This window comes from Rhinoraja longicauda, chromosome 29, assembly GCF_053455715.1.
Source record: "Rhinoraja longicauda isolate Sanriku21f chromosome 29, sRhiLon1.1, whole genome shotgun sequence".
NCBI classification, from domain to species: Eukaryota; Metazoa; Chordata; class Chondrichthyes; order Rajiformes; family Arhynchobatidae; genus Rhinoraja; species Rhinoraja longicauda.
The window spans coordinates 4,370,403-4,386,104 of NC_135981.1; the positions used below are offsets into that span (position 1 = coordinate 4,370,403).

A 15,702-nucleotide genomic window follows, 5' to 3' on the forward strand; every position below is an offset into this window, starting at 1 on the left:
ACACACGGAAGGAGGGGAAATCATCTGACTCAGTCCTTGACTCACACCTGACTGAACTGAACAGAAGGGGCGGGCCATTGCTTTCCCCTATTGGGCGTCGGCTCTCTGCTTCCCCCTGCTGACCGCTCTCTGGAATTAGAACCGTGATTCTGAGTCATGCTAACTAACATCTGCAGCAAAGCACGTCGTCCATTTTCATAAGTGATTATTCGGCCCATCAAGTCTACTCCGCCATTCAATCATTGGCTGATCTATCTTTGCCTCTTAACCCCATTCTCCTGCCTTCTCCCCATAACTCTGACACCCGTACTAATCAAGAATCTGCATACATAGATTACTGTAGGAAAAAAAAAACTGCAGATGCTGGTTTAAATCGAAGGTAAACATAAAATGCTGGAGTAAGACAGATCTCGGGAGAGAGGGAATGGGTGACGTTTCGGGTCGAGACCCTTCTTCAGACTGATGTCAGGGGGGGGGGCGGGACAAAGATAGAATGGATTCGGAGACAGGAAGACTAGTGGGAGAACTGGGAAGGGGGAGGGGGATAGAGAGGGGGAAAGCAAGGGCTATCTGAAGTTAGAGAAGTCAATGTTCATACCGCTGAGGGGTGTGAAACTACCCAAGGGAAATATGAGGTGCTGTTCCTCCAATTTGCGCTGGGCCTCACTCGACAGTGGAGGAGGCCCAGGACAGAAAGGTCAGATTGGGAATGGGAGGGGGATTTGAAGTGCGAGCCACCGGGAGATCAGGTTGGTTTAAGACGGACAGAGCGGTGGAAGGGTGTTGAGCGAAACGATTACGCCGAGCCTGTATCTGCCTTAAACATATCCACTGACTTGGCCTCCACAGCCTTCTTGCGGCAATGAATTCCACAGATTCACCGCCCTCTGACGAAAGAAATTCCTCCTCATCGCCTTCTCAACGGAACAGTCCTTTAATTCTGAGCTGTGCCCTCTGGTCCTAGACTCTCCCACTAGTGCTGGAGTAACTCAGTGGGTCAAGGCAACAACTCTGGAGGGGAATGGATAGTTTCGTTGAGCCTAGTTTACTTTATTGTCACCTGGACCGTGAAAAGCTTTTGTTGCGTGCACATCAGTCAGACGGAAAGACAAGACATGGTTACAATTCGAGCCATTCACAGTGTACAGATACCGGATTAAAGGCAGTGTTTGGTGCAAGGTAAAGTCTGGTTAACCATAGTCCGAGGGTCTCCAATGAGGTAGATTGTAGCTCAGGACCGCACTGTAGTTGTTCAGTGATTGGAAGGGTGGATGTGTGACATTTCGGGTCAGGACCCTTCTTCAGACTTGTGGGCGTGTGGCCAGTTTCAATCAGAGGTGGCGCTGTGGTACAGCTGGTAGAGTCGCTACCTCACAGCTCCAGAGACCTTGGTTCAATCCTGGCCTCGGGTGCTGCCAGTGTGGAGTTTGCACCTTTTCGCTGTGACCCCTTTGGTTCCCTCCGGGTGTTCCGGTCCCCCCCCCCCCCCCCCCCCCCCACATCCCAAAGACGTGCACGTTTGAGAATAACTGGCCTCTTTAAATTCTCCCTAGTGTGCAGGGAGTGAATGAGGAAATGGAACCAAACGTGGAACCAAAGGGCTTGTTTCCGCGCTGTGTCTCCAAACTAAAAAAGAAGGGTCTCTACCCGAAACGTCACCCATTCCTTCTATCCAGAGATGCTGCCTGACCCGCTGAGTTTCTGTGCCTATCTTCGGTGTAAAGTAGTATCTGCAGTTCTACTTCCGACACCAGAGTTAAATGCAGGTTGTTTAAATGGCGGTGGATGGAGAGAATACAGAGCTTGTTGTGGAGGCAAATTTACAGGCTCCCCCAAATGGGTTTCTGAGAACTAGTTGTGAGCCGATTTGTGTAGTTCTGGTCACCCCATTGCAGGATGTGTAGGGTTTGGAGACAGCGCCCAAGTGGTTTACCAGAACACTGCCTAGATTAGAGAGCAGTGGCCACAGGGAGATATTGTCAAGCTTGAAGGGTTTCAGATAAAGATTTACGAGGATGTTGCCAGGACTAGAGGGTGTGAGCTACATGGAGAGGTTGAGTAGGCTGGGTCTCTATTCCATGGAGCGCAGGAGGATGAGGGGAGATCTTATAGAGGTGTACAAAATCATGATCGGGTAGATGAACAGATTCTTTTTACCCAGAGTTGGGGAATTGAGGACCAGAGGACATAGGTTCAAGGTGAAGGGGAAAAGATTTAACAGGAATCCGAGGGGTAAATGTTTCACACAGAGGGTGGAACAAGCTGCAGAGGAGGTAGTTGAGGCTGGGACTATCGCATCGTTTAAGAAACTGCTGACAGGTACATGGATAGGACAGGTTTGGAGGGATACGGACCAAGCGCAGGCAGGTGGGACTAGGGTAGCTGGGACATTGTTGGCCGGTGTGGGCGAGTTGGGCCGAAGGGCCTGTTTCCACACTGTATCACTCTATGACTCTATGAGAAGTTAGTATAAGAAAATAACTGCAGATGCTAGTACAGATCAGAAGTATTTATTCACAAAATGCTGGAGTAACTCAGCAGGTCAGGCAGCATCTCGGAGAGAAGGAATGGGCGACGTTTCGGGTCGAGACCCTTCTTCAGACTGATGTCAGGGGGCGGGACAAAGGAAGGATATAGGTGGAGACAGGAAGATAGAGGGAGATCTGGGAAGGGGGAGGGAAGAGAGGGACAGAGGAACTATCTAAAGTTGGAGAAGTCGATGTTCATACCGCTGGGCTGCAAGCTGCCCAGGCGGAAATATGAGGTGCTGTTCCTCCAATTTCCGGTGGGCCTCACTATGGCACTGGAGGAGGCCCATGACAGAGAGGTCAGACTGGGAGTGGGAGGGAGAGTTGAAGTGCTCGGCCATCGGGAAGTTAGAAGTCTTGACAGGTGCAAGGAACTTGTCCAGGGTTGTGGACGAAGCCCAGTCAGACAAACCATCTCCTCTGCCCCACCTTCACATTGACTCCATCTACACCACGCTGCCCCGGGAAAGCAACCAACATAATGAAGGACTATTACGAAACTCCCCCCCCTCCCCCTCGTCATTCTCCCCTCCTCCCCTCTCCCGACGGGCAGAAATCTATACAAGATCTTGAAAGCACAAGATTCAGGAACGACCTCTTTCCCACTGATGATAGCCTTCGTCAGGGCGGCACGGTGGCACAGCGGTAGAGTTGCTGCCTGTCCCGTTGGGTTCCACCAGCGGATTGTCTTTTTGCTCGACAGTCGCTTGTGCCTCCACCAACGTGAATGAGACTGGGGCTGAGAGGGTTAAATAATGTCATTCCACAGATTAGGCTTAAGTACTCTGTCGAGCGTGGAAGACGAGTGCGCAACAGCAGACTAGCAAAACAGATGTTCCATTGTCGAGCTCTCTTGTCACGCCATGAGATCACCAGGTGGGCAGAGGAAGCGATGTGTTTGTTCCGTGATTTGGGGCGGCACACTGGCACAACGGGCACGGATAGGAGAAATCTGAAGGAAGAACATCAAATTATGAGCGGCATAGATAGGGCAGACAGTCAGAACTATTTTTCTCAGGATGAAACTGTCAAAGACTAGAGAGCATAGCTTCAAGGTGAGGGGAGGGGGGGGGGGGGGGGGGGGGGAATTTAAAAGAATTGTGCGGATCACATTTTTTTAATGGAGTGGCCAGTGCCCTGATCCAAAGGGTCCTGAGATGCTGCCTGACCTGCTGAGTTACTCCAGCATTTTGTGAATGGATCCAAAAGGGTGGTGGGTGAATGGAACGAGCTGCCAGAGGAGGTAGTTGAGGCAGGGACTATCACAACGTTAAGAAACACTAGACCAAGTGGACCCGTTGGGCCCAAACCTCTCCTGCATTGGTGCTGCACCCTCTCCTCCCCCCTCCCCCCATCCCCCCCCTCTCTCCCTCTCCCCCTCCCCCATCCTCCCCTCTCCTCCTCCCCCCATCCTACTTCTCCCACTCCCCTCCCCCTCCTTCCTCCCCGAAGCGCATTGGTGGAGCGGGAGCACGTGGGCCGCTGGCTGGGTGAGGTCACGTGGGGCGCGGGGGCGGTGACGTCACCCTTTGTCCCTTATTTGAGAGTGAGGAAGTTGGCAACCCTGCTAATACGGGACAAGGGCGGTCCCGTACGAAGACCAACTAACTTAGTCGGAAAGCGGGATGTTCCGGCTAACACGGGCAGTTGGCAACCCTAGTCGAGTGCTGTGGAGGGTTTTAAAACCCAAGACGGCCGGAGGCCTGTGTGTGGCAAGGAACTGCAGACGCTGGTTACAGACACAAAAATGCTGGAGTAACTCAGCGGGACGGGCAGCATCTCTGGAGAGGAGGAATGGGTGACGTCTCAGGGTCGAGACCCATTTTCAGACAGAATGGACAATAGACAATAGGTGCAGGTGGAGGCCATTCGGCCCTTCGAGCCAGCACCGCCATTCAATGTGATCATGGCTGATCATTCTCAATCAGTACCCCGTTCCTGCCTTCTCCCCGTACCCCCTGACTCCGCTATCCTTAAGAGCTCTATCCAGCTCTCTCTTGAATGCATTCAGAGAATTGGCTCCACTGCCTTCTGAGGCAGAGAATTCCACAGATTCACAACTCTCTGACTGAAAAAGTTTTTCTCATCTCCGTTCTAAATGGCCTACCCCTTATTCTTAAACTGTGGCCCCTTGTTCTGGACTCCCCCAACATTGGAACATGTTTCCTTCCTCTAACGTGTCCAACCCCTTAATAATCTTATACGTTTCGATAAGAATCCCCTCTCATCCTTCTAAATTCCAGTGTGTCCAACCTCTTAATAATCTTATACGTTTCGATAAGATCCCCTCTCATCCTTCTAAATTCCAGTGTATACAAGCTAGTCGCTCCAGTCTTTCAACATACGACAGTCCCGCCATTCCGGGAATTAACCTAGTAAACCTACGCTGCACGCCCTCAATAGCAGAATATCCTTTCTCAAATTTGGAGACCAAAACTGCACACAGTACTCCAGGTGTGGTCTCTCTAGGGCCCTGTACAACTGCAGAAGGACCTCTTTGCTCCTATACTCAACTCCTCTTGTTTATGGAGGACTGCAGTGTGTACCGTCTGAGCACGCGTGTCAGCACCAGGCTGGACCTTTGAATGAATGGTAGCGACACGTAGCCACCATGTGTTGCTGTGGTAGCATTTTAATCCTGAGATCTAGGCCCAGCCAAATTCTGCCGGTGAGTTACTCCACATGCGGACGCCACCTTGTGGAGATGGGGAAAAGCACGTTGAAAAAAAACCCAGGTAGACACAAAATGCTGGAGTAACTCAGCGGGTCAGGCAGCATCTCAGGAGAGAAGGAATGGGTGACATTTCGGGTCGAGACCCTTCTTCAGTCTGACCTTCATTTTGAACCAGCATCTGTGGAATTCTCTGCCTCAGACGATAGTGGAGGCCAATTCTCTGAATGCATTCAAGAGAGAGCTAGATAGAGCTCTTAAGGATAGCGGAGTCAGGGGGTATGGGGAGAAGGCAGGAACGGGGTACTGATTGAGAATGATCAGCCATGATCACATTGAATGGCGGTGCTGGCTCGAGGGGCCGAATGGCCTCCTCCTGCACCTATTGTCTATTGTCTATCTGTAGTTATTTCCTAAACATCGGGAAAAAAAACATAAGTAACCCAGCTGTGTAATAGAAAAGGAACTACAGATGCTGGTTATACCAAAGATAGACACAAAATCCCGGAGTAACTCAGTGGGTCGGGCAGCATCTCTGGAGATAATGGGATGTGGCTGGAATCTATTTTCACCAGCGAAGCTGTCTGCCCTGCTGAATTACTCCAGCATTTTAGTTTAGTTTAGAGATACAGCGCGGAAACAGGCCCTTTCGGCCCACCGAGTCCGCACCGTCCAGCGATCCCCGCACACTAACGCTATCCTACACACACTAGGGGCAATTTACATTTATACCGAGCCAATTAACCTACATACCTGTATGTCTTTGGAGTGTGGGAGGAAACCAAAGATCTCGGAGAGTTGTAAATCTGTGGAATTCTCTGCCTCAGAAGGCAGTGGAGGCAAAGTCTCTGAATGCATTCAATGAGAGAGCTAGATAGAGCTCTTAAGGATAGCGGAGTCAGGGGGTATGGGGAGAAGACAGAACGGGGTACTGATTGAGAATGATCAGCCATGGTGACATTGAATGGTGGTGCTGGCTCGAAGGGCCGAATGGCCCACTCCTGCACCTATTGTCTATTGTCTGTAACACCTACGCAGGTCACGGGGAGCACGTACAAACTCAGTACAGACAACGCCCGTAGTCGGGATCGAACCTGGGTCTCTGGCGCAGTGTGGCAGCAACTCTACCGCTGCGCCACCATGCTGCCCTAGATGGAAGTGCGGCGATTGTGCTTGGTATCTAATGCATGCCCCTTGTTTTTCCTGCGATCTCTCATCAGGTCAAGTATCATGAAGAGTTTGAGAAGAGCAAAGGTACTCCTTCAGCAAGTGCAGAGCGGAGGAACTCGAGTGATGCCCCGGAGTACCGGACACAGCCTGAGAGAAACCTAGGTGAGGGACATGACTCATGCCCTCGACACACTCCACCCCTCGACACACTCCACCCCTCGACACACTCACCCCTCGACACACTCCACCCCTCGACACACTCCACCTGACACACTCCACCCGACACACTCCACCCCTCGACACACTCCACCCCTCGACACACTCCACCCCTCGACACACTCCACCCGACACACTCCACCCCTCGACACACTCCACCCGACACACTCACCCGACACACTCCACCCGACACACTCCACCCCTCGACACACTCCACCCGACCACACTCCACCCCTCGACACACTCCCACCCGACACACTCCACCCGACACACTCCACCCTCGACACACTCCATCCGACACACTCCACCCGACACACTCCACCCGACACACTCCACCCCTCGACACACTCCACCCGACACACTCACCCGACACACTCCACCCCTCGACACACTCCACCCGACACACTCCACCCCTCGACACACTCCACCCGACACACTCCACCCGACACACTCCACCCTCGACACACTCCACCCGACACACTCCACCCCTCGACACACTCCACCCGACACACTCCACCGACACACTCCACCCGACACACACTCCACCCCTCGACACACCTCCACCCCCGACACACTCCACCCGACACACTCCACCCCTCGACACACTCCACCCCCCGACACACTCCACCCGACACACTCCACCCGACACACTCCACCCGACACACTCCACCCGACACACTCCACCCGACACACTCCACCCGACACACTCCACCTCCGACACACTCCACCCGACACACTCCACCCCTCGACACACTCCACCCGACACACTCCACCCGACACACTCCACCCGACACACTCCACCCGACACCACTCCACCCGACACACTCCACCTGACACACTCCACCCCTCGACACACTCCACCCGACACACTCCACCCCTCGGCTTTGAGCCACTGCAACATAGAAACATGGAAAATAGGTGCAGGAGTAGGCCATTCGGCCCTTTGAACCTGCACCGACCGCCATTCAATATGATCATGGCTGATCATCCAGCTCAGTAACCCGTACCTGCCTTCTCTCCATACCCCCTGATCCCTTTAGCCACAAGGGCCACATCTAACTCCCTCTTAAATATAGCCAATGAACTGGCTCAACTACCTTCTGTGGTAGAGAATTCCACACAGACTCACCACTCTCTGTGTGAAGAAATGTTTTCTCATCTCGGTCCTAAAAGACTTCCCCCTTATCCTTAAGCTGTGACCCCTTGTTCTGGACTTCCCAACATCGGGAACAATCTTCCCGCATCTAGCCTCTCCAACCCCTTAAGAATTTTATATGTTTCTATAAGATCCCCCCTCAGTCTTCTAAATTCCAGCGAGTACAAGCCCAGTCTATCCAGTCTTTCTTCATATGAAAGTCCCGCCATCCAGGGATCAATCTGGTGAACCTTCTCTGTACTCCCTCTAAGGCTGATGAGTGAGTCTCTTTGAATGTTTCCAGCTGCGGTCCTTGCAACGACCATGCAGGCCCGCACAGAGTGCACATGGAGAGGATGTTTCCACCAGTGGCAGAGTCTAGGACCAGGAGTCGTAGCATCAGAATTAAAGACATTCCTTTAGGAAGGAGATGAGGATAATTTTTTTACTCTATGGGTGGAGAATCTGTGGGATTCATTGCCACAGTCGGATGTGGAGGCAAAATCAATGGATTTTTGTAAAGGCCGAGATAGATAGATTCTTGATTAGTACGGGTGTCAGGGGTTATGGGAGAAGGCAGGAGAATGGGGCTGGGAGGGAGAGATAGATCAGCCATTACTGAATGGCGGAGTAGACTTGATGGGCCGAGTGGCCTAATTCTGCTCCTATTACTTATGATCTTACTGCAGATTAGTTCGGTTTAGAGACACAGTGTTAAAACAAGCCCAAAACAGAAGGCTGTGGAGGCCAAATCATTGTCTATTTTGCGGCCGGGATAGATAGATTCTTATTCGCAAATGCTGGAGTAACTCAGCAGGTCAGGCTGCATCTCAGGAGAGAAGGAATGGGTGACGTTTCGGGTCGAGAACCTTCTTCAGACTGAAACGTCACCCATTCCTTCTCTCCTGAGATGCTGCCTGACCTGCTGAGTTACTCCAGCATTTTGTGAATAAATACCTTCGATTTGTACCAGCATCTGAAGTTATTTTCTTACACTAGACAGATTCTTGATTAGTGTGGGTGTCAGGGGTTATGGGGAGAAGGTCAGGAGAATGGGGTTGGGAGCGGGGGATAGGTCAGCCACGATTGAATGGCGGAGTGGACTCGATAGGCCGCATGTCCTAATTCTGCTCCTATCACTGATGGAATTGTGATGAGATTGTTCCCAGTATGTCTTTAATGCTTCCTTCTTCTTCTTTAGGGTACAGCCACAGGCCCCCCCACACCAGGAGCCACCGACCCAGGCCTACAGCCCACCTGTGGCGGCTCCATTTTCTCCTCCTCCTTCAACTGGGGTAAGTGTGCAATGTTAAGGAATGTGATTATCAATATTTTGTGTGGCACGGTGGCGCAGCGGTAGAGTTGCTGCCTCACAGCACCAAGCAGCCAGCTTCAATCCCGACTACAGGTGCGGTCTGTACGGAGTTTGTACGTCCCACCTGTGACCCGCCTGGGGTTTCTCCAGGAGCTCTGGTTTCATCCCACGCTCCAAAGACGTACAGGTTTGTAGACTGATTGGCTTTGGTGGAAATTGTAAATTGTCCCCAGTGTGCGGGGATCGCTGGTCGGTGTGGACTCGGTGGGCCGAAGGACATGTTTCCTCACTCTGTAGGAAAATAACTGCAGATGCTGTACACGTCGAAGGTATCACAAAATGCTGGAGTAACTCAGCGGGTCGGGCAGCATCTCAGGAGAGAAGGAATGGGTGACGTTTCGGGCGTGACCCTTCTTCAGACTGAAACGTCACCCATTCCTTCTCTCCTGAGATGCTGCCTGACCTGCTGAGTTACGGCTGGCGGCACGGTGGCGCAGCGTAGAGTTGCTGCCTGACAGCGAATGCAGCGCCGGAGACTCAGGTTCGACCCTGACTATGGGCGCCGTCTGTACAGAGTTTGCATGTTCTCCCATGACCTGCGTGGGTTTTCTCCGAGATCTTCGGTTTCCTCCCACACTCCAAAGACGTGCAGGTTTGTAGGTTAATTGGCTGGGCAAATGTAAAAATTGTCCCTAGTGGGTGTAATAGTGTTAGTGTGCGGGGATCGCTGGGCGGCGCGGACCCGATGGGCCGAAGGGCCTGTTTCTGCGTTGTATCTCTAAAAAAAATCTAAAAAAACTCAGCGGGTCAGGCAGCATCTCTGGAGAGAAGGAATGGGTGACGTTTCGGGTCGAGACCCTTCTTCAGACTGAAGAAGGGTCTCGACCGAAACGTCACCCATTCCTTCTCTCCAGAGATGCTGCCTGACCCGCTGAGTTACTCCAGCATTTTGTGATGCCTTCGATGTTTCCTCACTGTATCATCTAAGCTAAAAACTAAACTGAGATAATACAATATAAAATACAATCAAGTCAAACTCAACTCAAGAGCAAAGGGGAAGATTCAGAATGCAGAATGTAGTTCTCAAGAGTGCAGGAGGATGCATGGTGATCTTATTGAGGTGTACAAGATCATGAGAGGAATAGATTGGGTAAATACACACAGCCCTTTGCCCAGATTATGGGAATCAAGAACCAGGGGACATAGGTTTGAGGTTTAAGATGAGGGGAAAAAGATTCAATAGGAATCTGAGGGTAACTTTCTTACACAGAGAGTGGTGGGTGTACGGAACGATACCTGCCAGAGGAGGTGGTTGCGATCACAGCATTTAAAAAACATTTGGACTGCACATGGATAGAATGGGTGAGAGAGATATAGGCAAAATGCAGGCAGGTGGGACTAGTGTAGTTGGGGCACATTGTCGGTGTGGGCAAGATGGGGTACATTGCAGTGTAGTGTAAATGGGGCACATTGGTCGGCGTGGGCAGGTTGGGTCAGAGGGCCTGTTTCCACGGTCGAATCTCTCTCTTTCCCTCTCTTTCTCTCTTTCTCTCCTCTCTCTCTTTCTCTCTCTCTTTCTTTCTCTCTCTCTTTCTTTCTCTCTCTCTCTCTCTCTCTCTCTCTCATCTCTCCTCTCTCTCTCTCTCTCTCTCTCTCTCTCTCTCTCTCTCTCTCTCTCTCTCTCTCTCTCTCTCTCTCTCTCTCTCTCTCTCTCTCTCTCCCTCCCTCCCTCCTCCCTCCCTCTCTCCCTCTCTCCCTCTCCCTCTCCCTCTCTCTCCCCTCTCTCCCCTCTCCCTCTCCCCTCTCTCCTCTCTCTCCTCTCTCTCCTCTCTCTCCTCTCTCTCCTCTCTCCTCTCCTCTCTCTCCTCTCCCTCCTCTCTCTCTTTCTCTCCCTCTCTCTCCTCCCCCCATTTTCTCGTGTACTCTAACCCATTCTCGCGTTGTCCCGTTGCGTTACAGAAGCGTTACCGCGCGGTGTACGACTACTCAGCGGCCGATGTTGATGAGATTTCGTTCCAAGATGGTGACCTGATCGTCGACGTGCAGCAGATCGATGAGGGTTGGATGTATGGCAAGGTGGAGAGGACTGGTGACACCGGCATGCTCCCAGCGAACTACGTAGAGGTGGTGTAACGGGGCAGGCCGAGGCCAGCTTACGCTTTGATCATCTGTATTATAAAACAAAAGAAATCACAGTCCGAAAAACCCCAATGGTAACTTGACCACAAATTTATGTTTAAAAATAATTGTGATTCCAATTGCAAAATATGGCTTCTTTCTTTTTGTTTATTTTCATGTTACTGGAATATAGTCAAAATTTTCTTTGGCTTAACTAGATTGGAGAAGAGTTGATTATTCTTCAAAGCCGTTTACCTGCTCTTCCCTGCCCTGTCCGATTCTTAAGGCATCCTGGCCGCTGAAGATGGCATTCTTGACCCTGTTACCAGAGCTAGACATGTCCAGATCAACCTCAATCGGCCGGGAATGTTGCTGGCTTCAGTGTCAGAGCACTATAATTTCCTTGCGAGATTGCTGAAATTAATCTTAAGTTCTGCAGGACCAAAATGCCGGTGCATTGATGAACTTGGGCACAGTTCTCTTTGGCTCCTTGTCACCAGAGAGAGAGAGACCCATTGTATTCCCAATATCTCCAAGGACATTTTTATTCCTCTCATTCCACGCTCGGGATGCGTTTCCCCTCGTGAGCGCACAGATATTATTTGACTTCCGGCAGTAATTGACTTCCGGGACTTCAAAACGTTCAGGACAATCTGTCTCCAGTTCTCGTAGAACCAGGAATCTCCAGATACTGTTGCCTTTAGATAATCTAACTGTTTCCAGCTCCTGTCACTTTTCAGACAAATAATGTAAAGTGATGGAACGCAGGTCAGATCAGAGAGGCCACAGTGATCATCTTTGACTCATCGGTGGCATAGGATTTGGTTTGTTTTCGAGCTTGCCACAGAACATCCCAGCTGTTGATTAGGACCGCAGTGGTGGATCACTACATCCACTGCCATCAGTCCTAACAACATCCTGATAACGCCCACTAGAGCCCCAGCTTATGTGTCGGAAAGGTAAGACGTCCTTCCACAGGAGAACGTGTTGGTTGCACGAGTTCCATTGAAGAATGCGCGTGGAAGAACGTTACTTCAGTGCCCTGAGTTACGTCACGGGTGATAGGAGCGGAATTAGGCCATTCGGCCCATCAAGTCTACTCCGCCATTCAATCATGGCTGGTTTATCTCTCCCTCCTAATCCCCTTCTCCCCGTAACCCCTGGCACCCGTACAGTTGGAGTGGGGAATCATACTTTTGATGCCCTGCAGATGTCGGGTGTCATAATGATAAGATTAGTACTCCAGTCAAAACCAGTGCAGAAAGAAGAGTATTTAACCAGATCAATTACAGGGAGCCTGTATGAGATTGTCTGCCTCCCTTCTCCCTTCAGTTTCAAACTGCGTCACAGCTTCATTCAATTCAACGACATCTGCGGACATGTAGGAAAATAACTGCAGACGCTGGTACGAATCGAAGGTATCACAAAATGCTGGAGCAACTCAGCAGGTCAGGCAGCATCTCTGGAGAGAAGGAATGGGTGGCGTCTCGGGTCGACCCGAAACGTCACCCATTCCTTCCCTCCTAGATGCTGCCTGACCTGCTGAGTTGCTCCAGCACTTTGTGATAGCCCAAGAGGTGTATGTTAGCCCTGCACGCAGCGTTGAAATGAAACTGGCAGACTCTTACATTAACAGCGTTTGCTTAATTTGACGAGAAGCTGGAAACAACGTTGGGATTGTTCTGCAGGCCTCCCGAGACTCTTGCCGATAATGTGCAAGATGATGCTGGAAAAAAGTTTCAGAAGGAACTTTTCCCCATTTCCATGAAGTTGTGTGAACAACGGAAAGCTCTCGAGGCATCGAGTGGCTGTTAGGAACTGGTGGCCTGGGATCTGTTTACAAACCTTTTCTCTTTCGCCCCCTCACTGGGCAGAAACCCCGCCCCCCCCCCTGGTAACTCTGCCAATGTAAGTGGACATTCAGGCTCGTAAATAACTAGGCCAAAGTGAGTGATCATTTGGAAGTTCGGGCTGTGTGCTCTGTGGACCAACAAACACTTTTCTTAAACGTCAAGGAGCCATTCATCTGAACAATGGCCGTGGTGACTGGGAATTATACAAATTAACTGAAACATTCCGAAGAGTAACTGGCCCAATGCTGGGTTGATCATATTAAATCGCTCAGCATTAATTCTGCACCGTTACACCACGTCTTACATGTTTTATATTTAAAAAATGACTTGGCTACTTTGAAACATTCTTAGAACATTAAGGTAGAAAGTGATGTGTTTCTTTTTTTTTCTCCAGTTTTAAGATGAAATAATTATGAAAAGGTTGTCTGTCCTTTAGTCAATGAATTAGTAAATTAGAACAGACTTTATTCTTGAAAAAAGACAGAGCGTGCTGAAATAACTCAATGGGTCAGGCCTTAACCTGAACACGCCTGTCCATGTTTCCGAGAGATGCTGCCTGACTTTAAATCTAACAAAAGGCACAAAGTACTGGAGTGACCCAGCGGGTCAGGAAGCATCTGTGGAGATCACGGATCGGCGAAGTTTCGGGTCGGGACCCTTCTTCAGAGACATTCGGAAGAAGGGTCCCCATTCGAAACATCGGGTCCGAAGAAGGGTCCCATCCCTAACGGGGCCTGTCCATGTTCTCTGGACATGCTGCCCGACTCTCATCTTAAAAAAAAGACACAAAGCGCTGGAGTAACTCAGCGGGTCAGGAAGCATCTCTGGAGAACATGGATAGGTGGCGTTTTAGCTGGGGATTCTTCTTTAGCCACATTCCGAAGAAGGGCTCCTATCTGAAACGTTACTGGGTCAGACCCATTCTGAAGAAGGGTCCCGACCCAAAACTGCACCTATCCATGTCCTCCAGAGATGCTGCGTAACCTGCTGAGTTACTCCAGTACTTTTTTGTCTTTTTTAATTTGGTAAACCAGCACCTGCAGTTCCTTATGTCCAGACTTTATTCAACTGGCCTCAAATCTGTCTGCGGCGATCGGGTTATTGGCGTGTGATCACATAATTTTCATCTCTCTGGGAAAGCCAATTCACTTTTCTTGTGAAATTGCCAAGACCTTATCAAACTATCGAAGCTGGTTGAAAATTCAGGTACCAATACTAGTGGACCACGGGCGATTTGTACATACGCACAATGTGCAGACACTGTGTGCCAATATTCATCACTCGACCTACATTCCATGGAATTTGTACGTTTAATACTTAGTCCTAGTAAGGCTGGTTGATTTGAAACCCGCAGTTATAATCGCTGATTAATTGGCAGATTTTGTTTTGATTTTGTTGACTTTACGCTTTATCAAGTTCAGCTTGGCTTTGCTAAGAATGATATTGAGTTTCCTATGTACCCTGCGAAATGTTTGCAACTAAACTTGGCTACGGGTGTCTGGGTTCTTCATTTAAGAGACACAACGCTCTACAAAAGGCCAAGATGCATGTCTCCAAGATGCATTTCCATCATTTGCGTTGGTCCAAATGAACCTTGCAGGCGGGAGATTAGAAGAATTATTTTGCTGGAAGTCCTCGGGTTCGCCCTCTGGGCGCGAGACCGGGGCATTTCCCTTTCCCTCACGTGCCCTTGCGCCTACTTGCAAAGCTAATCATTGCGTCTTGCCTTTAGCGGACTCCCCCAGTGAAGGGAAAGGCCTTGAGTTGCCTCGAGGCAGTCGGATTGAGAAATTGTCATTGATACGTGCGGCTTTCTGCGTAACCCACGGTCTGTCTCAAAAGGCAGTTTTCGCCAGGTTTGTAAATTAAGAATGGGAGAGAAAAGTGCTATTTACGTAAAAAATATTGCACGTCTGTGAATCAAATGAAATATGTCTTGGGCGCTTCTGAAATCTTCATTACCATGCTTGCAGTTCTTAGGGAAAATATGTATTTTTTGGCATGATCCTTACATTAAAAATTGTCAATAAAGTGAAAGATGGGAACCAGTGTGGATTTTATGTGTTTCACTTTGTCTTTTATTTAGTTTTAGAGATGCAGCGTACAAACGAGCCATTCGGCCCCACGAGACCATATCGACACCAGCAATCAGCTGTTCTCACTAGCTTTATCCCACACAGTAGTGCCAATATACAGAAGCCAATTAATCTATGTCTTTGGAATGTACAGACCTCAGTACAGGTGACAGTAAACTAAACTATCTATGTTTTCTAGAGATGCTGCCTGACCCACTGAGTTACTCCAGCACTTTGTGTCTTCTGTAAACCAGCATCTGCACTTCCTTGTTTCTACTGAGCAAGAGTTAATGTTTCCGTTCACAGATCTGGTTTTGACTGACTTGAAATTTTAGTTTAGTTAATTTAGAGATACAGCGCGGAAACAGGCCCTTTGGCTCCACCGAGTCCGCACCGAACAGCGATCCCCGCACACTTAACACTATCCTACACACACCAAGGGACAATTTACACACTTATACCGAGCCAATTATCCGACATACCTGCACGTCTTTGGAGTGTGCGCGGAAACCGAACATCTCGGAGAAAACCCACGCAGGTCACGTACAGACAGCACCCGCAGTCAGGATCGAACCTGAGTCTCCGGCGCTGCATTCGCTGTAAGGCAGCAACTCTACCGCT

The 15,702-nt window shown here is 50.0% G+C and overlaps 1 protein-coding gene across 1 annotated transcript in view; it reads left to right on the plus strand.

Annotated features, from left to right (window-relative positions):
- The window catches only part of lasp1 (LIM and SH3 protein 1), a 116,001-nt gene extending 103,362 nt beyond the window's left edge, over positions 1–12,639 (plus strand). Inside the window, exons 5-8 of the mRNA XM_078424944.1 lie at positions 6,420–6,531; positions 7,915–7,922; positions 8,929–9,015; positions 10,995–12,639. Coding sequence (XP_078281070.1) covers positions 6,420–6,531; positions 7,915–7,922; positions 8,929–9,015; positions 10,995–11,168 — 381 coding nt within the window. The 3' untranslated portion in view covers positions 11,169–12,639. The remainder of the gene's footprint in view (positions 1–6,419; positions 6,532–7,914; positions 7,923–8,928; positions 9,016–10,994) is intronic.
- Positions 12,640–15,702: the final 3,063 nt, after the last annotated feature.